This window comes from Acomys minous (assembly GCF_964271855.1).
Source record: "Acomys minous genome assembly, chromosome: 17".
Classification (NCBI taxonomy): Eukaryota; Metazoa; Chordata; class Mammalia; order Rodentia; family Muridae; genus Acomys; species Acomys minous.
In genome coordinates, this window is record NC_140500.1 from 30,464,150 (window position 1) to 30,487,727 (window position 23,578).

Below are 23,578 nucleotides of genomic sequence, written 5' to 3' on the forward strand. Positions count from 1 at the left end.
TTCAGTGCTCTGTGTTTCCTGGTAGTCATCCATGTACAGTCTTGATGTGCATCTTACAACACAGTGTTTTGGCATCAGAAGTGCCACCTGCAAGCTGGAGAATGGGAGAAACTGACTGAGCTGTGTAGCTTCCCTGAGGAAGACCAAAGACATCAGGGGACTAGGGACATATGCGTGATGATCTTCAAGCCACCACTGAGCTACCTAAAAGGATTCTCAGAGTCCCTGCTGTTGCTCCAACAAGAACAAATGCTCACAACATCAGAAGAATCATCAGTTCAGCAAGCACATAGCGGGTCTGCACAGGACTCGGGTACTGTGGCTGCTTACACATCATGTGATTATTGTGGTTATAAATGAAGCACTTTATCCTGAGGTGGCTCAAGGCTCCATGCTATGAGATGGCAATAAGTTAATTTCTGAATATATTTCCCACAGGTAAGATGTAGTATGGTGCAGGGAGTTTGTTCATACTACATTCCCCAATACTGTTCCCAAGTCATGGGCCAGTTGCAAGGCCTGCAAATACTAACATTTATAAGGTTGTTAGCACAGCACCTGGGACATAAGCGTCAGCTACTCCAACAGTCCCTCCTTATCTGTTCCAAGACACCCATGGACATCTGAAACCAGAGACAGTACAGAATGCGGACTTCTTCTACTGCCAACACACATGATAAAATTCACTCTGTAAGTCAGAAACAGCAAAAGGGAGGTAAGAGTAACTGAAAAGTCAGTCAGAGAGTCCTAACAAAGGCGTGAGATGAAACTGTAGCCTCATCAACCTGGCACATTGGGGCCACTATGATGTAAAAACACTAGCACCCTGATACTGTGGCAGGCAACTGAGCTGGGTGTCAAGTGACTAAGGGGCGTGGAGCATATACATCATGGATGTGCAGGACACAGGGACTGCTGGTGTCCCAGGCTGGAGGAAGTGGGGCTGAGCTCCTTCATTGGGCTCTAGCGCTCACAACTTAAGAGCTTCTGTTGTCTGGAGTTTCCCGTGAACTGTCTTTGGAGCACAGTAAACCATGGGTAGCCAAAGCCACGCAATGTGATGGGGCAAGGAAGAGGACCACTGAGTCCATGTGTCCTGGCTCAAAGGCCCCAAATGACTAGTATAACAGCTATCACCAGTCTGGGTAGGGTGGCAGACTCACTTGAACTGGATGGTTGTCCTGATAAAAGGCTGTTAGAAGACAGCTGGGGTGACTGAATATGCCCCCGGAGCAATCGCTGTCTGTTATCAGACAGAGAGCAAAGTGGCCGCTGGGTTTTGCCTTGGCTTTGCCTGAGGGAGTTACAGAGCACACTGCACTTCAAAACCTCCCGTAACGGAAGTTTTCTACCTTTTACGTATGGTATACAGACTGTAACCGTCTATAAATACAGGGCACCCCAGAGAGAGCGAAAGGACTTTTAGTGTGTTAAAGGGCACCGTAAAGATCTTTGAAACACACACACACACAAAACAAACAAACAAATTTGTGCTCCACTTGGAAATCAAGGGTGGAATCTGAGACACAATAGGCTGGACACTGGGCAGAATCCAGGCTGCTTCTTCCTTGTCTACCCCAGGTTTCAGAGGAGCCAAATACTGTTTTGATTTCTTTCTGGTTTTATGGAGGAAAGTGGAGAAGGGTCTACCCAAGTATATGAGTGGCGAGCAGGCTGTCGGTGAAACCCAGCTTTGAAGTCTTGGACCAGAAGCCACTTTAGTACAAAGTACAAAATCAGGACACTAGTTTTGAGTAGCCAAATTAACTTTGAAACTCTTGAAGTGTGTGTGTGTGTGTGTGTGTGTGTGTGTGTGTGTGTGTGTGTATGTGTGCATGTATGTACAAACGTGTGTATGTATGTGTTTTCAAAATAAAGAACTGTTATGAAAACGAGGCTCCAGTTCTACAGAAATCCAAGTTCTCCAGGACTCGTTTCTGCCACAGAGGACCCATTAAGATGTGCTGGGTCACTCAGAGTCACAGGCTTATTCCAGAGCAGAGCACCCACTCAGTCTAGGGCACATGTCACATGTAACCTTCAAGGGGCCAAAGGTCTAGGAAGGACATCAACACTGACATAGTTAACTCATATGACCACCTTCTTAGTTTGTCAGTTTCAAAAATCCACCCCAAAGCAAGCCACCGAGCAGCCAGGAGGAATTAACTGGCATGTTGAGAAGCTGACTGGCCTGCCCTCCCTGAAATGGCAGTCACCCGGTGCTTCATATGTCCTGTGCAATGGAACTCTATTTTTTGTCCGCTTTGTGATGGAGTCTCACTCTATGGCCTAGGTTGGGCACAAACCTCTAGACTTAAATGGTTCTCCTGCCTCAGCATCCTCAGTAGCTGAGACCAGAGATGTGTACTGCTGTACCTGGCTGAAGTTCTTATTGGTGTTCTCAAATGGTTTCTCCCAGTAAGAAGGGAAGAATGTACATTCTTTGATATTGTTCAGGGTAACTCAACTCCCTATGTTCTTACCCCCACCCCCGCGCACTGCCCTTTGAGTGGCCATGGCTCTCTCTATCTGGGATCTGTCACCACTCTCAACTGCCATCTGTTGCCGGAGAATCAAAAGCTGGAGTCACCGCTCACTTCAAAGCAGCTTCCTGCCACATCCTGTGCTTCATTATCTGAGAAAGAGCCATTTACCATCAATGCTGGCTAAGACGGCCCTTTCTGTTGGGAAGATTTTGAAATGTAACACTCTGGCCTGGCATCTGGGTCGATCCCAAGACAGCTGCCAACCTCCATTTTACCAGGCTGCCATCCGCTCTGTATTCATGAAGCTGGCTTATTAGGGTCTCACTGAGGGAGGAAAAAGCCAGGCTGGCCCCACTTCCTTCCAATGGTTTTATTGCTTCTTTAACTATTGGCTACAGAAGCACTGACCCCCTGGCCCTGTTCACAAAGCATGCTTTCCCGCAGCAGCCATCCTTTGGTGACAGTACCATATAGTGTGCACTGGAAGGAGATTGTGGAAGAAGCTGCCCCTTCCTTCTGGTCTAACATGTACCCCTATTCCTCCCCCCCCCCCCCGGCCCACCATGCTACAGTGCAGACCAGCAGGTGCTGGACACTAGTCACAGCATTCGTGTTGGCATGTCCAAGTTCACATTGCTAGGGCCATTCAGTTGAACCCCCGGGAGGCCCAACGCCTTTATGAAGAACATAGATGAACAGAAGATGCTATGAGTGGCACGCACCTGTCAGCGCAGTGTTAAGTGGAAGCAGGAGGACCCCGAGGGGCTCGCTGACCAAACAAAGCAGCTCCAAGATCAGTGAGAGAGCCTGTCTAAAAAGAAGTAAGAGCCACTGTCCTGATTCCAACATATGCCATGTCCACAGACACACAGAGATTATTACTAAAGCAAGTCACCATGTAGCCTAGCAATCCCCACTTCCAGGCAGTCACCCAAACAACTTACAGTAGCACTAGTTCCATCATCCGAAAGGGTAACAACCCACACGCCCACCAGTGGCTGAAAAAGGAAACACATGCTGTTCTGAGACATGCGCCATAAGGACAGGCCTTGGAAGCCCTATGCCAAAAGAGAGAAGCCAGAAAAGACCACATACAGTAGGATACCGGTGTCTATCAAATGCCAGAATGGGGGATCTATAGAGAGACTGAAAGTGCAATGAGAAAGGCTCTACTAGATTGGGAACAAGGAACTGGACAGTAAAGCTCAACGAAAACGCTCTGAATAAATAGTGGTGGTGAGCACACAACTGGGTGATTCTATTTTAGATTGTCAGATTAAATAATTTTACTTGTTGAGGTGAACTCATCTATCCCAGACAGAAAATGAATGTGAACTCACGATTCTCCTGCCTCCATCTCCTGAGTGCTGGGATTTTGGTGTGCACCACCCACCATGCCTGATTGTATGAGGTCAAATTCAGAATGTCATGCAGACCAGGCAAACACTCTACCAACTGAGCTGCATACCCAGGCCCCAAGGATGTACAGTTTTAAAGGGGCAATTCATAAGGTGCATGTTTTCTATCTCCCTACTTCCCCCTTCCCAAAATGAAAATTAGAAGCTCAATGATAGTAAAATATTTTGGCTTAAAAAATATTCCTAAGATATGCTAAGTATCTGAAGGTAGGTGCGTGCATGTGTGTACGTGCTTGTGTGTGCCCATGTGTGTTTGACACATTTGTCCAACTCAGTGTGAATGATCTCTGCCAACCTCCATGGAACTTTTTCATGCCAGGTGCTGTGCTACGGGAGGGGGGGGGAGTGAATGACGACCCCAGAAAGAGTCACAATTCATAGTTACAAGAGTCAGAAAAACCTTTCTGTGGTCTTACGAGCTCAGAAGACCAGGCAGGAAGATCAGGAGTACAGGTCGATTCTCTCACTCTCACCCCAGGCAGAGCTCACTTTCTTCCTGTGTGGGCTCCACACTCAGTCAGCACAAGGCTGCCCTGGCCCAGGCATCTTAGAGCTGGCTACATAGCCCAGTGGTAAGTGCTTGCCTAGCCTGGGTGATACCCTAAGTCTAATTGCTAGCCAGCGCTGTGGTCCTCACACGATGTGTTTTATATCTTGGGCTTCAATGCCAGGTTCCAAACTTTCCTCAGTGAAGGGTGAGACAATCCTACCAGAAAAATCACAGGAGAGGGGAATGAAGTTGTGGCTAAGGTGGATTCTTGGGTAAACCTAGAATGCTTACTTGAAAAAGAGCAAACGTCTATGCAGGAAAAGCAATGGGCAGCTATCTGATTGAAGCAAAGTTGTGAGGTTTTGTTTGTTTGGGTTGTTTTTGCTTTTTTTCACTGCTAGGACAGAACCCAGGGCCTCTGTCCTCAAGAGCTAAGTGTCTCTGCAGGGAAACCTAAATAAAATTGCTGGTCACATGAGTTAGAGTAACAGTAAAGAGACTACTGGGGGACTGAAAAAGCTCACTTTCGTGGCAGCGTGCTGACATTTAGCCACACCAATCTTCTCTAACACAGGCTACTTTCTCCTGCCCATTTCCCATAAGCCCTGGGTAGAGAGGTTACATTTGTGAAACCTAGAAGCCTTCCAGATGGAGGGGCCAGCTGACCAGGGCCAGCTGTCGGGGGACTTCAGTGAACGAGTGAAGGGCATGCCACTCCAACAAACAGTGGCACACAGATGGTTCCTGGCAGAAGGTGTCCTAGAGCGGCAGCTACAGAGAGGGTGACCTCAGTGGCCCTTTCCATATGTATAGCAAGCCATAAAAGTCCTGTGAGAAAGATGTGCTAACACAAGGAAATCAACCCTCATTATCAGGAACTGCCATCCATTCTGGTTGGGTCTGTAGAAGTCAGCACCCCGAGGAACACAGATAATGCTTATCTCCCACTGGAGGCTGCCTCTCACTGTCCTAGCCTGACCGAATTCCCTCCTTCCCAAACTTATCATTGGTTCTCCCCTCTCCCTCTCTCTCCCCCTCCCCCTTCTCTCTTTTCCTCCTCCTCTCTCTCTAAGACAGCATTTCTCTGTGTAGCTCTGGCTATCCTGGAACTTGCTCTGTAGACCAGGATGGCCTTGAACTCATAGAGTCCACCTGCCTTGACCTCCCAAGTGCTGGGATTAAAGACATGGGCTGTCATCACCACCAATGCCACCACCTGACTCATCTGCTTTCAAATTTTATTTATTTATTTATTCACTTAATTTTGAGACAGGGTCTCACTATGTAGCCATGATTGGTCTGGAAATTGCTATGTAGATCAGGCTAATCTCAAACTCAGAGATCCACCTGCCTTTGCCTCCTATGTGCTATGACCAAAGGTGTGCACCATCATGCCCAGCAAGATTTTTATTTACGTGTCTATGAGTATGTGCACATGCAAACACATGCATACAGGTATCTGTAGGGGCCATAAGGTCCTCCAATGCCCTGGAACTAGAGTTACAGGTGATTTGTAAGCAGCCACATGCGTACTGCGAACTGAAACCAAGTCCTCTAGAAGAGCAGCCAGTGCTCTTAGCCATCTCTCTAGGCCCTAAAAGCTCCTCCCTTTTCTTTCCTTAGAAACAGGACCTTGCTGTGTGGCCCAGGCCAGCCTTGAACACTGGACACTCTGTCACACCATCACAGTTGCTTCTACATTCTGCTCTGGGCATTTTCTTGGCTCTTTATTGTGAGGGTCCCATGCATATGCAAACCCAGAAGACCGTGCACACTTCTGTCCTGTTGAGCTGCCTCATGCAGGCCTGCTCCAGATCCAGCTCAGATCTGGATTAAGAAACAAACTGGGCAGACTCGGCCCTTGGACTCTGCTATATGCCTGTCTCCACTTCAGACTCCATCTGCCCTCCCTGGCACTCTCCTGTCACCAGAAAGTGAGCTTGGACCTTGGGAGTCCTGACATGTGGACACAGCAAGCTGATCCCAGGCCACCCTGGGGAGGCGCACACACACTCCTGCCAACTCATACAGTGCAATGTGAATTGTGTGTTTTCATGAAGGTTCCTCCAGAGAGATGGTCTGTGGGCAGGATGACTCATGAGAGAGCTAAATGAATTCACCCCGCAAAGAAGACAAAGGGTTTGGAACATCACTGAAATGAGAAGAATTGGCCACAGCAGCTGCAGCACTTTAAGGTCTTATAAACAGACACCCCTCCTGCCTACTTCTACCTGCTGCCAACACTGCTAGCAGTATGTGCGTGCGCTCTCTCTCTCTGTCTCTCTCTCCCTCTCTCTCTCTCCCTCCCCCACCCCTTCCCTCCCTCTCCCTCCCTCTCCCCCCTTTCATTACATGCTAACTAAGGTTCTGCTATTGTTGATAAAAAAGGGACAGCAGAGGCCAGAAACGATTCCCTTCAGGGAGTGTCTCTTATTCCTCTGAGTTTTCTGGATTTCTCTTTTTCAAAGAGGGCTCTGGATTACTCAGAATGACCCAGGAACATCTTGGCTTCTTTCTAGGTGGAAAAAGTGTTAACAAAGCTGAGGACAGGTTTTTCCACATCAGTGCTCAGGCCACAGAGGATGAAGGCCTGTGGCCCTGTCTGCCCTCTTTTTGGGCATCTAGAACACTCTTGGCCACTTTCGCATGAAGCTGACCACACCCTCTTTTCCTAGCTCAGGAAGGGAACCTCCTGGCTTCAGGTAGCCCCTCTAAGCATGCTTGGCAGAACTGTACACACACATGTTTGCTAAGAAAGGGGATTATTTGTCTCTTCCACCCTTTGGGGACTTTAACAGATAGAATGACTCATGATAACAGAGCCTGGTCCCCAGTAGATTGTCCCTGGGCTTGCTATGGCCACTGGTATGAACTGCCTGCAGATAAACACTGGTCCTGGCTTGAGCTCACAGCAATGATAAATGCTGACCAACTAGACATCATTGTTGGTAGCACGTAGATGCTGCTCTGCACTAGGGCACACTAAAGAGGCCAGTCTAAACATCCAAACCCTGCTCCTCCCCAGGAAAAATGCTGGTCTGCTTGCATCTGTAAGCTGGAGTTGGTCTTTACTGAAGCTTTGAGGATGGCCTATGTAAATACGCTATGTTAACTGGTTCCCCATCTGGACAGGGATTGTGGGGGGTGGGGGGAGATGACACGGGGCATGAGACTCTGCAAGTTTAGGTCAGCAGGGGGAATCTGCTTTGCAGATTAACCCTACCGTGGCTAAGTGCTCAGTGAACTTTCCTATGGGTTGCACTGTCTCATTTGTAACATACACAGATCATAAATCCACTCATGTGCGGTACCCTTAGTGGGTTTAGAGTTGTGCAACCATCACTGCTATCTAATTCAACGCCATTTTCTTTATCCCCCTACATAAGCCAGTACACACCACAGCACTCTCTTTTCCTCCAACCACGCCCCTCAGGCTCCCCGGCCTCATCTCTTTTGTGCCTCTGCCGCTCAGTTTCTAACAGCAGCACCTACCATACTTTCTAGGGGCTACCATGCTTTCCAGGGTGCTGGTTCTTATGGGCTGGCAGAGGCCCTTTTGTCCCAGTGGTGTCCAGGGTCACAGGCAGAACAGCTTCCGTGGGTGAAACTTCTCAGCTGCTATCAGTCACCAAGCTCCATCAGGCACAAGCTGACGGGGGCTGCAGACCCTGGTGACCGTCACCTCACTCCTCATCTACTGCCGGGACTGACGGACTCTCTCCAGCAGCCCCCCACCCCCTCCCTCCTGCACTTGGTAAATAACCAGATGTTCTAGGTGTCAGATGTTGCTTGGCTACACTGATCAAATATGCAAGGAGGGCAGGCCAAAGTGTCTGCCGCTGAAAAGTTCTCAGAGACAACTGAGACACCCAGGAGACCGTGAGCTGACGGCGAAGTATTTACTGAAAGACGCTGTAGAGGTAGCGGTTGCAGAGACCTGGGATTTCCAACCTCAGTCAGAGTGACAAGGGAAACTCAGTCTTAATTCAGAAAGTCAGAGCCTATGTAACTCCAGAAGGTAGGCAGAGCTTGGAGATGGGGCTTGCTGACAAAAGTGTGAGGTCTCAGGGCTGAGGTCTCAGTGATTAAGAGCACTGGCTGAAACTGTGTTGGCAGCTGCACCACACAGACATCACGGCTCATAGAAAGCAGACTACTCACAAATCCACCGTGATAAAACACCCACAAAACAACAACTGGCTACAAAAGCTGCTCACAAGGGTGTGCCCTGTACTGGAGAAACCTTGGTGCTGCAGCACTCTGTGAAGTCAGACGTTATAGGAAAGCCACTGAACTTCTGATTTGCAAACTCCCCTTCCAGCATCTGGTGGGAGAACTGTTTAGGACGCCAAAACAGATCTGTGCTTCCAGAGAGTGCAGCTTCAGTGCTTTGCAGGCAAGTGAGGCCTGTCTTGTTGCCTTTTTGAAGATACCAACCTGAGTGCGTTCCATGCCAAACATGTAACAATTATGCCAAAAGATAGCCAGCTAGCACTCAGAGAACATGCTTAGGAGTCCACAATGAGGAGAAACAGCTCATTTAAAATGTTTTCCCTCTTTTTCTTGTTATTGCTAGTTCTAAGTGTTAGATGTTTTTGCCAAGGGGTCAAAACATACCTAAATGTATGATTGCAAGTAGAAAAACAGGGGACAGAATCAGGTATTAACAGTTTTTCCATTTTTATTTGTATGTGAATTTTTAATAAATGAAAGATGTATAAAGCATTAACACAAGTCAAAATGTTTCAGTGCATACATGTTAACTTCGTAGCAATTATAAATAAACTTGTTGAAAATTTCTAGACAATGCCAGCATTTGGGATTTTTAAAAAATGAGTAAATTTCTTATTGATGGCAACTAAATGGTGTTTGTAGTATTTTTTATCATAAAGTATATCCATCCATCCATTATACTTTTCTGAATTGTCCTACATGCAAGTACATGTTTTTAGTGTGCCTGTCTTCAGTGTAGTTCCTGTAAGTGTAATTAAAATACACTAAAAAAGGACCTGAGTTTAATTCCTAGCATACACAAATCGACTTACAATATATGTAACTCCAGTTCCAGGGGATATGATGCCATCTTTTGACCTCTGTGGGTACCAGGCAGGCATGTAGTACACAGACATACAGGCAGGCAAAACCTCATATATATGAAAATAATAATTAAAAAATGGGAGGTCTCTGTTACCATTGAGAAACAAACAAGATGGTCTGACAAGACCTCTATATAAATGAAGTGAACAGCAAACCTTCCAATTATCAACTATCTCACTGTGTGTGTAGAGCAGTGGGAAGACCACCTTACTGTCTAGTACACACCTCCAGCTGTCTCACTGTGTGTGTAGAGCAGTGGGAGGACCACCCTGCTGTCTAGTTCACACCTCCAGCTATTTCACTGTGTGTATAGAGCAGTGGGAGGACCACCTTGCTGTCTAGTTCACACCCACAGCTGTCTCACTGTGTGTATAAAGCAGTGGGAGGATCACCCTGCTGTCTAGTTCACACCTCTAGCTGTCTCACTGTGTGTGTAGAGCAGTGGGAGGACCACCCTGCTATCTAGTTCACACTTCTAGCTGTTTCTAGCTGTGCAGCAATGGGAGGACCATCTTACTGTCTATGTCTAGTTCACACCTCACTCTCTTGTGAATTTGATTTGTGAGAGTCAGTCCTCAGGGGTCTTCGTGTAGAGAAACATTCAATTCTGATCTGAACAGCTAGGGATCATGGGACATGACTGTAACTCTGAAAAAACAAGTCTAAGAAGAGAGGTTTAGAAAGATGAGAAAAGGTGGCCTGGCTGATATGTAAGAGAGGCAATCCAGCTGGGTGGTGGTGGTACACACCTTTAATCCCAGCACTTGGGAGGCAGAGGCAGAGGAAGGTGGATTGCTGTGAGTTCAAGGCCAGCCTGGTCTACAAAGAGAGTCCAGGGTAGGCAAGGCTACACAGAGGAACCCTGTCTCAAACAAAACAAAACAAAACAAAAAACAACAACAACAACAACAAAAAAAACCAAGAGGGTGGGAGGGCAATCCAAAACAGAAAGGACCATGGGCTTTACAGGCAAATTCCTTGGCTCTGACATTTACTAGCTCTTCAGCTGTGGCAACTTAAGTGACTACCTTGTGCCTCAAGTTCCTTATCTGTGAAATAAATTGTGAAGACTGAGATAACCCAAACACACCCCTACTACAACGCATGGGAAAGGGCAAGCTCTCAGGTTGGCCATTACAGTATTGCCATCTAGATTAGGGACAGACAGTTCACTCTGGTGCACAAGTTCCCCAGAGTCACAGCCAGGCACAGCCAAAGGCAGCAGCGTGCATGCCATCCCAGGGTGGCCCGTCAAGGCTGCTGACGCAGCAAAACGGAGGCGGGATCTCTTTCCTGGAGACCACTGCACAGGGTTCTGAGGTCTGGCAGTCTCTAAGGATGGTGATGGAGGGAAGATTGGGCCCTCTGCTCCCCACAAACCGACATCTAATTGTGAAGAGGAGATGGGCAAACCACAGAGCTGCTACATCGAGGCCGGCCAGCCATTCAGTGCTTCATTAGATTTTTGTTTTTAATTAGTGGGAAAACCAGAACCAAAAGAGAAGGCAGGAAACACTAACCCAGGATCACTTACTCCCTTCTGAGGTTTATGAAACTTCCCAGTGTTCTATTAAAACCGACTACACTGTACCCCACTTCCCCTCCCTCTCAGCACCTCTCGTTCCCATCCCCTTCCAGGTACAGTTCCCCACCCAACCCCCACATATCTGGCAGCCCATCCCAGGGTGCTCTCACACGGCATTTCAGGGCCTGTCCTTATGTATCTACCTTCCTCCAATGGACAGCAGGCTGGCGTTTGTTGGTCACAGGCATAACACAGACTCCCAAACATTTCCTGACTGTCCATGCCATAGCTGCCCTCCACACCTGGCCTCCCCGACTCCATTTTGAACTGTTAGGGTTCCATGGGGTCTGGTTGCTATAGTTTTCTGTTTATCATGCTGATATAAAAATGCAAGGAAGGGGAGAGGGGCTCTCAGGCTTTGTCATGCAGGGGCAGGGGACACCTTGAAGCTCCATCATATTGAGATTGGCTCAGGTTTACAGATTGCTCCACGGCCTCAAGAAATTCTTGCACCTTCAGGCAGGGGAACAGCGAGGTGTTTACTGAAATCTACATCTGGTAACAATTTGTTCGGCAGCAACGGCTTCTCCCGCCGCCTCCTGCATCAAATACTCCACAGGGGCCCATAACCCCACACTGCTCATTTGTGTGAGGCCCGGTTTGTCACTCATGTCATTTTTTTTTTTTCCTTTTACACTGGTATGGAGGCAGAGACTCTGTTCTTTCCCATGGCCATCTGAGTAGAGATGAGACCACATAATGACCTCTGACTCCCTCGCTCTGAAGTCCAAAATGGAACAACAGAAGGGCAGCTTGATGCCCTCTGCTACCTAAGAGGTCCTGCCCCATGATGCTGTCAAGACCAGCACAGGAGTCTCAACGCAGAGTGCCTGGACTGTGGAGACAGGCAGGCACACTGTACTACGACCCAAGGGAAAGCACTTTGAGGGGTGATGCGACTGAAGTGAATGTTGAGAGGCTGGCTGAATGAGGAGTTTGGTTTTGGTGTCTGTAGTTAGATGACAAAAGGGTGGCAGGGACTGCACTTCATGATCTACACCAAGCCTCTCAATTTCAATAGTACCTAGCAAAGTGAGGATAGGGGTAGATGTGGGAGTCAAATTAAGAGTATATGGGTTCATGGCAGACCTCTGGCATGTGTGCCTAGCACCCACACCAGCCCCTCCCTTGTGGGGAAGTCCCCAGTGCTCCCTGCATTCATGCAGTTATGAGAGAGGCTGTCAATTACAGCCGTCACACTACCTTATCCTTATAGCTCAAACTGACCATTCAGAGTAGCCCTTCCTTGCCCATTGCAAGGTCCACAGGAGTCATGTGACTCAAGCCTCACTAATGATAGCTTTTTAAGAGCTATTGACAAAGATGCTATTGCAGAAGAAAGTTGTATTTTATAACTGTCGAAGCCCACGTTTCCTGCTGCCTGGAAACAGAAGAACCCACCGAGAGAGATAAAGATCAACAACAACAGAGAACGGAGATAAGCCATGAAGACAAAGATGGCCTTGACATGAGATGCCCTCTGTCTAAAAATCCTCGAGCTTGATTCCACGAGAAAGTAAACTGCCTTTGGGAGCGGGGGTGCAAAGAGAGCAAATTTATTTGGTGGATGTTGAGAGAAACCATCATCCAGGAGAGACCAGAGAGGCAAGGTGCCCTGACAGGAGTCGGGGAAGCCTCTAGGGCCACACAGAAATCTCACTGAGCATGGCATGGGTTCAGGATATGGGACTGTCCTAAGCCATTCCAAGCCATATGGAAGAACTCTCCGTGGCTAATACATGTGCTGTTGCCCTCGTGCCCTGCCACCAGCGTGTCCACTTTTCACTCTGTGAAAAGCACATGATGAATTTCAGCTCCCAGGGTGGTGCCATTCTCTTTCTTGTCAAATACCTAAAGGCCTTCACCACAATCTCATGGCTTCCCAGGTCCTTGGTCTTGGCCACATTTGCAGCACCTCCGTATTCATCTTCTCAGGAGTCTGCAGGACCTGGAGCCTCTGCACGGTGGTAGGATCTGGCCCAGGGCCCTCATCACATCCCCACATTGGCTGTAAGGATTTTGTCATCAGCTATTTAAAAGGCCTGTTCCTCATGAAGTCACACTTCTTGACCACTCAGCTCTGTGGGACCTTTTCCTGAAGTAATGCCTGCAATAAATTGCTCTTACAGTAAATCCAAGTTGAGCTTTTGGCTTCTGTCACTCATAACCAGGGTCTACAGGGCTAAAGAAGCTTCTTATTGAAGAAGATTGCTATGGCAACTGCACGCACAAATGCAGGAAACACACTCTGGAAAACACCAGGCATGATATAAGTGTTGGCTATTGACCACAGCTGATGTGGTTATGACTGGCAGAGGGCTCTGCAGAACTCTGAGTTGATGCAGCAATGGGTTTTAGAGCACTCTGTTATGGAGGCCTTTTCATCTATGGAACATCATACTGTTCTCCCATAATCCTCACCCCAATAACCATCCCCACAAGGCCCCAGCCAGGATGGCCATGCTCTTTACCAACCCATCCAACACAAGTGGTTCATCTAGACCATGACATGTGCTGAGGACAGAGCAGCTTCCTTACCAACTAGTCTCATAGAATCTTGTAAGAGGAAGTCAAGTGTTAGCTATTCATGAATGAATCTATGGCAGAGCACAAGGCCCATTTCCCTTAAGGCTCATTCATGGCTTCCTGCAAGTGCACTTGGGTAGGTATTTTGCCATTCATGCTTAGACTGATGGCACCAGTGTCCTCTATGGACTCAGTGAAGGGGTTTCCTCCTTGTTCCTCTTTTATCACAAGAGCAGCAGAGAGTTCCAAGAGAAATTAATCTTGATTCAGAGTGTGGACCAGGATCACAATCAAAACTATTCAAGCTGGTGGTGAAGACTCACTCTCTCGTCATCAGAGTGTAGGACTCTGAAGGAGACAAACTCATCTCTAACCCTTCTAAAGCAAGTGGTGCAGGTGTGCTCTGAGCTTGTCAGCTTCCCCAACAACTCTGACGGGTGCACGGATGGAGAGGAGGCAGGATTCTGACCAAGGCACATGGCTCATCTGGGATTAGAATGAGGTCAGCAGGCCCCATCCTATTTTCAAGTGAATAACTAGGTCACGCTACTGTGCTTTCTTCTTCACACAGTAGAACATGCCAGAAACTTCAGAGTTGAAATAGCAGGATGAGCCATTAGAAAGAAGAATTCAAACAATCACAAATATAAGTGGCTAACCCCATGGGAAATCAGGACAGTGGAAACCAGAAGTCTAATGAGATGATGTTGTAAGTCTAACAGATAGGGGACAATTTCAAAATATGATGTGCCAAGAATTTGGCAAGGACATGGAGTTACAGAAGCTTAAACTGGCCCAAATGCTGCTGGAAGGCAGCTTGTCAAGATCTGATGAAGTTGAAGATGCACATTTTCAATGACTCAAAAATTGTGATCCCAGACCAGCGGGGGTGGTGCACGCCTTTAATCCCAGCACTTGGGAGGCAGAGACAGGTGGATCTTTGTGAGATAAAGACCAGTCTGGTCTACAAAGCGAGTCTAGGACAGCCAGGGCGGTTATACAAAGAAACCCTGTCTCAAAAAGCCTTCTTTTTAAAGAAGTTATGATCCCAGGTAAACAGTGTATGGTTGGTAGTGTCCTAAGCAGATGACTGGAGAGAGAAGGCTTTGCTAGCAGCAGGGTAGGACAGTCTCAGAGGACTGAGTCTTGAGCAGTCTTGCAGAAATGCTTTTATTGATTGTTATACAAAAGGCCTTTTAGCAAGTCAGTTCCTACATACCAAAACCAAATTATCTAGAGGTTATCTGAAGAAACCACTACCCAAGTGGTTCTCAGCCATTGCAAGGCTCCCTGGTTTTCCAGGAATGTCTTGCGACTGAGGTCATGCAAAGGGTCTGAAGTTTCTATAGGAAGGGCAACCGCTTAAATCTCAGATAACAATACTGATCATTTACAAAAGACTACTTCAAGGCTAAGTGGCCATCACTCTGGAGTAAATGCCAGGTGCAATGGCTCTTCCAAAATTCCCCTTCCATGTATATCTCCGTGGGGGTGGCATCTACCCTCAAAGGAGTAAAACCCGGGTTTGGCAGGTAGAAAAAAAATCATAGACATGACCTTGGTCGGTGGCCCTACAAAAACTGACTCTACCCAACAAACACTCTTAGCAATTTAAACGCTAGAATTCTCCCTGGGAGGGATAAGGGAAAAGCCCATGACACACTGACACAGTGAAGTACCAAGCAGGACCTAATGAGCTGTATTCCGCAGCACTTCAGCGAGCATCGTGTCTCCAAGCAGAAGCACATTGGAGGGGAGAGGGGCTTCCTAACCAGGGAATGTTGCATGGCAAAAAGAGTGAGCAAGCTGCAGCTGCGAGCACAGACCAGATGTAACGCAAGTCCATTCATGAAAGTTCAAGGCAGAACCGCCGCATTGTTTAGGGATGTGCCCCCAAGCTGAAGATGAAAAAGCAGAGTGTGTGGAGGAGTGGCCACCAGGACTGCAGGCAGTGAGCAACATATGAGCTGGGAAGGCCAAGGTTTTACATCACACTTAGTTCATGAAGCCATGGAGAACCCATTGTGTTTTTCTGCATGTGTTGTGGATCACTTTAAAATACTAAGACAGAAAGGACAAGCAGGAAGGAATGTCCTTGATCATTGTCATTTAAATGACCAGAAAGCTGTTTGGGCATCTAATTTTCCCCACTCAGAGGTGTGTGGTGCTGTCAGAAGCCTGTATACCTGGGCCCAGTGCGTTAGAACCCATTTCTCAGGGGAGGTGGAGGCTCCTGTTAGAAAGCTCAGCAGGGGTCTCAGGCAGATCTCACAAAGGGGAAGTAAACAGGCTGAGACAAGATGAATGAATTGAACAAAGTTGGGACCACACAGCAACAGAGGGATGGACCTTTGAGCCTCCATCTCTTCCTGTTCCATAGCCACAGCTCAATAAAGTACAGCTGGAAAGACTTAAAAAATCATCTCTGTACTGAGCATGGCCAGGATTTTGTTTTGTTTGTGACAGGGTTTCACATAGCCCAGGCTGGCCCTGAACTCTTTATATAGCTGAGGGTGGCCTTGAACTGCTCAACCTTTGGCTTCTACCTCCCAAGTGCTGGGAGGTGGATATGCTGTGTCCCTGTATTCGATATTGTTCTGTTTGGTAAGACTGGACTTGAAAGGGCAGTTTTGCCTCAGTCTCCTGAGTGCCTAGTTTGCAGCACATGCCAACACACTGGCCAGAGTGCTTCCTTCTGATATCCCTCAAGCGCTACAGTGTGATGCCTGTGCATCACTGGTACCATAGGAGGGATGATGAGAGAGGGACTGATGATTCGAGGTCTAGGAAAGGATGTGCACAGGGTCCATGCAAATGCTCTTCTGCTGTATAGAGGGGCTGGTACGTCTGCAGATTGGTTGTGCCATCAATAGCCTGGATGTTGAAGGGAATACTTGAAGGACTCACCAGAGAAAAAGCTGCATCTAGCTAGCTGTTCTCTGAGGAGCCAATAAGAATGTGCTGTTAACAGCCATGAACTGACCAAGCAGTTGCTGCTGTTTCATATTAAGAAGTTTTGTTTGTTTGTCTGTTTTTAAACACACACCTCTTTCATATACTCTGACACTGTTGTTAATCTGACACTCTAAAACTCAGTTAATACAAATTACTTAGAGGGCTGGGTGTGGTGGTGCACGCCTTTAATCCTAGCACTGGGGAGGCAGAAGCAGGTGGAGCTCTGTGAGTTTGAGGCCAGCCTGGTCTACAAAGAGGGTTCTAGGACAGCCAGGGCTACACAGAAAAATCCAGTCTTGAAAAACCAACAAAACAAAACCAAACAAAAACCAAACTACTTCCAGGATGGTTAATGTTTGCTTAAAGTTCAAAGGCCCGTGGCACCACTTATTAAGAATCTTTTTTTTTTTAATTAATTATTTATTTATTTTATATACAGTGTTCTGCCCACATGGACACTTGCACATCAGAAGAGGGCACCAGTTCTCATTATAGATGGTTGTGAGCCAACATGTGGTTGCTAGGAATTGAACTCAGGACCTTTGGGAGAACAGCTAGTACTCTTAACCTCTGAGCCATCTCTCTAGCCCCTTAAGAATTTTTAATTTAAGAAAAAAACTGAGAAAAGGTTTCCATTTGGTTGACCTGTACTTAGATTACATTAACTAATTTTGTATCATCTAAAAATTTCATTTTTAAGTTTCGAAATTATTATTATCACTTTTGTTCTCTGCCACATTGCCCCCTACTCCACATGTGTGCACAAGTGTGTGTGTGTGTGTGTGTGTATGTGTGTGTGTGTGTGTGTGTGTGTGTGTGTTCGTCCACAGGACATCTTTGGGGCAGTCTCTTATTTCTACCTCTTGCTGTTGCTGATGGTGTACTCCAGGCTAGCTGGGCCCCACGGATTCTGGAAACTCCATGGTCTCCACCATCCATCTTGCTATAGGAATGCCAGCACAGATGTGAGCTCTCAGATCCAAGATGAGTTTAGGGGATCACTCTCACCTTGGCAGGCTTGCATGACAGCCATCTCACCGGCTCCTTATCTTCTAAAGATTTTAAAAGTTTGCCAGCATTTTTGTAGCTAGGTGTTATCTCAGATCCAGGTGGACTCGGGGAACAGGCAGTGATATAAATAGTGGCAGGCCCCAGGAGGGAACCCTGTCTCTACGCCTTCTCCCAGACTGGCTTATCCCAGATTCTCAGGCCTACCCTGCTAAGGCTGAATGGGCCCAGCTATCATGAAATGATATCTATTCCCACAGATCACTGACTAAGCAAAGGGGAGGTAATGAAACAGGGCACAAAAAAAAGTGTGCAAACAAGTATCTGGGCACAGAAACACAGACTAGCTTGGCTCTGAACTGGTGTTCTCAAACATTAATACTTATGACTCGAGTCGGACTGAATAACACAAATGTTTTATGTGTGCAATTCTTTATGAACATTAACTATTTTGAAAACTCTTTTATGAAGCCAAGTTTCTTTCCTTTTAATAAAATGCCAAGCAGAATTAGGTGGGGTGTCTTCCAAGGAGACTTAAGGTTGGGTAAACACAGATACCAAAACAAAGGGTTGCAAATCAGGCTCAGTGGGAGAGCCCGAGCTCAGAAGGCATGAGACCCAGGGTTCCATGCCCAGCGCAGAGACAAAAACTATATTACCTATTTGTAGCTTGTTACTCCTTTAAACCACAAAGCTTCATAATTCTAAGTGGTAGCCAGCTCTGAATTTCCTCTCCAGTTTAGGGAAGATGAAGTTCAGAAAGAAAGCTCCTCACACCTGCTCTTCTCCAGGGGTTAATTCCAGATGCATGCCGAGGTCATTGGTGAGGAAGTCATTGGTGAGGAAAACCTCTCTGAGACCCTCAGATTTTTTTAGAAGCCAGTGGAGGAGGAAGAAGACACAGTGATGTGGCAGATGCCACAGCTCAGAGAGACAGCCTACCAGAAAATGTGGCTGTGAGAATCAAGCAAAGCGCTCTACTGCCTGTGGAAACTTCCAGGCTCAATAAGAAAGCAGAGACTCCACGAAGCTAGATTCGGCTCAGCACCTGCTCTCAATGTCCTCTCGGCTCCAGCCTGTGAGGTGTACTGTAAACCTTACCATGTGCACGGAGGGTTTACACGGTGACGTAGTGACGTTCAACAGCATGTAACCAGCACCTGTTTATCCCTCTGCCCCGCTACAGCTTCATCTGTAAAACCTGTACTTCCTCCTCAGAAGATGGCTGCAGGTGTTCAGAAGAGCGGTATGCTGGTGGCAATAGGGTGGGCTCAGGGGCTCTCCTGCCACAGGCACACACCAAATCCCTGCTTTACATTTCCTCTCCTGCATCTGGAGTTCCATCCTCTCGGAACCAATGGTTGCTCTTGTCTGGAGCCCCCTCTGGCATGAGAACCTCCTGAGATCCCACAGAAACAAAAGCACCATGTGTCAGACTCTGCCCCCACGGCCACAAGACCTGTCTCGTTCACATCTTCCCTCCCCCAGCGCCATGGCACTGTCCCACTGGACTGGCTGGTACCTCTTTGCTTCCACAGCGCCACAGGCTGGACAAGGCTGATAAGCACTGGTCAGGGACGGCAATGATATTGGGTTAAAAGGCACCCACCTCCGGCCGTGTCCCTTGCATCCCTCAGCCCCACAGGCAGCTGAGAAGGTGGTTCAGAACTGTAATCCCAGAGCTACGAATCCATTTAATTTTACAGTCTTGAAATATGGAATACCCCCAAATTCAATACGAGGCAGCTGTTTTGCTTGCAAATGAGAAGGGTCAGCTGTGAAAATACAGCCCCTAGAAAAACCAGGACAGGGCAGGCTGCAAGGACACCTCCAGGGCCCTCCACCCCCACCCCCACTGCTGAGTCAGGAAGTCCCGGTCAGCTGTGCCTGCCCTATGTGCTACCTAGCCCCAGGCATTCACTCACTTTCCCCCTTCTGGCTCACAAACTCCATCTTGAAGGGCCCTCCAACTCAAAATGCATCCTTTCAGCTTAGTGCTCTCAGGATTTAAAGACACACATAACTGCCAATCCAAGCTGAGGCTGCAGTCAGGCAAACCCGGATCTCTCTGGCATGACTGAATCAGTTTAAAATATATATATATATATATATTTTAGGTAAATGTAATATCTTGAAGTCTCTATAGTTGTGTTTTTTTTAATTTAAAATTTTTTTTTGGCATTGAATCTCATGGTTTAGGAGGACTCAAGGCTCACAATTTAAGGAGGATTATCTACCCACGGCTTGAGGAGGGTGAAAGCCTCTGCTCTATTGCTCAGCTCTGTCTTGTTTGCTTGGAGCATGTGATTCCCCCCTTTCTTTCTCCATGGCCTCCAAGTAGAATCATGGTCCAGCCTCCTCTCTGAAAGGTAGGGCTCCACCCAGACTGGGCCGTCTAGTCTACCACAGACCATCTCTAATGCCCACATACAGAAACATCTCAAACCTCTGCAGATAACTCTGACAGCAAATAAAAGGGACACGCTTTACACAGGGAGTTCTCAGTGAGATGCTGCCAAGCTGGATTTCAAAAGGCAGGCTCCAGTTTCCAAGCTAAGCAGCAGCTGGCTCTGTGCCTGCAGTTTCGCCTCCCCTTCCCTCACTCGGGAGAGAGGGCCAAGGCTGATCTTGAGGGATTGCTTCATAAGGAAAAACCAGGGCAGGGCACCATCCCAGGACAGACCAGGAGAGAAGGGCTAGCCGAGGACTCTGGGAAGACAGAGCTAGGTGCACCACAGGCATGTCAGTTCCCACAGTGAACCCTCTCCATCGCAAACAGGTCTGAGTGCTGACACGGGGTTTCCCACAGCTTCCCCAGGCCTCCAAAGGCCTATTTGTCATCAGAGGCTCTTAATGAAGCTGTACATAAATATCTGACTGCTGTTAAATACAAAACAAAACAAAAAACTACTCCACAGAAACCAAATCAAAACCAGCTGTGAGGGCAAGGGGCCAAAAACTCAGGGTAAGTGCAAAGGCCGGGCAGAAACACTTGTTAACAGCATGGCTGCCTGAAGTCGGAGCAGGAAGTCTCTATGCCCATGAAGTCACACCATATGGCTTCTCCTGTGACTTTGCTGTGAGGACAACAGGCATCCCACCTTCTCCATTCTGTAGCCAATGAGTTAAGAGTTTGAATCTCGACTCTGGATGGGTCTGTCAGCGCAGCCCTCCTTGTGGCTGCCAGCCTGTGTTAACAGTTGGTGCTCAACTTTCCTCCCCCATTATCACTAATTAACTCCACGAATCTGCGGGAAGCATGCTGCTTCACCGAAACTTGAGGACATAAATGCGGTGAGCACAGTACTAAGAATAGGATGACGCTGACATCACCCGGGGTGCAACAGCCAGTGTTGTCAAGAGGCCTGAGTGAGGGGCAGATGGCCTCAAGTTAATCCTGGAGGCAGGAGAATGGCTAGCTTCTGCCTATGCGATCAGGGAATTTCAATCTCTCAAGGATGGACCAACATGGCTTGTTTCATCAGCCCTCTTAGGAGTCATGCTTTTTTCTTTAGTTAGACGGAGTGGGAAAATATATCTTGGCATTTCTCAGAGCCCAATGCTGAAGCCACATTTGGAATAAAATGAAAACACAGAAACTGATCTTTTGTCCCAGGATGAGAAATAACCCTGGAGGCTAACTTGAGCCAGTTTCATAAAACGAGTCTAATACACTTGCATGTTTGAGTCAGACTGAGACTTTCCTTAAGAAATCCATCAGCTAAAGCAACCCTCAGCAGATCTGTGACCGCAACATGGTGTGGCTCATCAGCTTGTAACGTCTATTTCCTTAGGCTGCAGAGAGGCCAGAGGAAGGACCAGAGAGTCTAGGCCAGTCTCCAAGGACCAGAGCCATTCTCAGGTGAAGTTTGAAAGCATTCTCCATACATGGTCATGTTTTAAGAACATAGGAAGCTGAGTGGCACCTTCTAACACTCCATGGGCAAAATGAAAGCACCATTTGAAACCTGGATGGGATTCAAAGGAAGTGAGTGCCTGTCCGGGGCCCCAAGATAAGTTATAAGCCATGGCAGACGGCCTTTCCTTGGAAGTTCTTTTAAACTTTTTAGTGTGTAATAAAGTTAACCCTCCATATGTATTCCACATTAAGAACATCTAGATTGACACTTGAGTGGCAGAGGCAGGCAGAGATCTGTAATGTTAGATGCATGTACACCAAGCCACCCTGGTCTACATAGTAAGTTCCAAGCCATACAGGGCTACACAGCGAGAAAACAAACCAACAAGAAAACAAAAATAGTACCCCAGCCTTGCAGTCTCCCCTCATGGTGACAAACAGGACGACTTTCTGTTCTGTCATAATGGTTCACTGGTCCTGTTACTTTACCTTCAAGCTTCATTCCCCAGTGACATCCAGTCACTGTCCCTTATTGTCACAACAAAAACACTATTCACCAAAACCAAGGCATCTTCTCCCAGGTTTCCAGGCTCCATTTGCAGCGTGCTCCTTAACTACGCCTCCCAAATTGCCCATTGGTCTCCATAGCAGGACAGGGCAACAGTGACCTTGAATGACCTCACTGCAGTCCATCAGGATGTGGGACGGTGGAAGGAGGATGGTGAGTAACAAAGCTAGGGTTGCCATGCTCCATCTCACTGAGCATAGATGGCCCTGCTTGACTGCATCTTTGTTACTGTGGCTCTTTCTGTAGGAACAAGGGGACATGTGGTCTTTAGCATGTTCAGCTGGGCACCCTTCTTTCGCTAGAGAGCAGTACTGGAAGGAGACACATGTGCTAAAAGACATGACAAGCTTTCCAGAGATCAGTGCTCGAAGGGCAGGGGAAGGGAAGTAATGAAAATGTGGAAGAGGGGGGCAATAGTAGCGCCACTCAGGGCAAACTAAAAACTACAGAATTACACACTTGAGAAATGGACGAGCTTTGTGGCCGTCATGAGCTCTGCAGCTCAGGAAGGCCCAGGGCATTATTCTTCTCCTCCCCAGCTTTGCCATGGCAGCTTCTCATGCTTAAAACTAAAAAGGGAATGGTGACTGTCTTCCCAAAAGGCTTTCCTGCACCCTGACTCTCTGAACCTTGGGACTTACTGCGTTATATGATTAAGCCTTTTTGATGGCCCCTCAGCTCACGGCAGATACCTTTGCTTCTCACAGTGGACAAGAGCCCATGAGCGTCACTGTCTCATTAACCCTGGTCCAATAACAACATGGTGCTTGGCATCAGACTTTCAGAAAATAATGCTTAGTAACTTTTAAACACACACACACACACACACACACACACACACACACACACACACACGGTCCTGAGCTTCAGCAACACAAAAAAAGTAAACTTTTTATAAACAACATAGATGATGAAATAATACATATTACTTTGATGAATCTTTTGCAAACACCAAGCTCATGAAAACAGTTCATCTAAAAGGGACGTAATTACCATCTTCACTAGGTTGCATTTAAAAAACACAAAAGTTCATATTTTCATAGTGAACATCTATAAATTCATCAAAATAAGTAAAGATCAAAACACTGTATTTATATAAATAGATTTTTTTGTTTTGTATTTAAGATATGGTTTCACGTAGCCTAGGTGGCCTTGAACCCCTGATCCTCCTTACCCTGAGGACATATTTATTCCCTTACTCACACATGTTCTTTTCACAGTAATGAAGCCACACAGGAGAGACAACGATTTTTGTTATTAGGAGGTTCTCCTGGTGAGTGCTATATTTTTGCTCTTCTTTTAAAGCTTCCATTTAGAGCTTCAGCAAATCAAGGGTTACAGATCCAAACTCCCAGAAAGGCTGTCAACTGCAGAGCATAAAATAAGCCCAGAACATGACTGAAGGATGAAGAAAGAGCAGCTGCGTCTGTCTCCAGGAGAGGAAATGGGAGCCACGTGACAGGCATGACTGTGTTTCTGTAGACTTTCCTAATGTGCTGGCATTGGACCCCAGGGCCTTGCGCATCCTACAAAGTACCCCACCGCTGAGCTGCATCCTCAGCTGCACGTTTTTATGCCTTCAAAGC

At 47.2% G+C, this 23,578-nt stretch overlaps 1 protein-coding gene across 2 annotated transcripts in view; it reads right to left on the reverse strand.

The window, feature by feature from the left end:
• Nucleotides 1-23,578, reverse strand: part of ATG7 (autophagy related 7) — a 220,959-nt gene that overhangs the window by 60,748 nt on the left and 136,633 nt on the right. Inside the window, exon 19 of one of the 2 annotated variants that reach the window (XM_084765217.1) lies at nt 3,209-3,297. The exons of the other annotated variant lie outside the window; for it this stretch is intronic. Within the exon in view, the coding sequence (XP_084621343.1) occupies nt 3,223-3,297 (75 nt within the window). The 3' untranslated portion in view covers nt 3,209-3,222. The remainder of the gene's footprint in view (nt 1-3,208; nt 3,298-23,578) is intronic. 2 annotated transcript variants of the gene reach the window in all.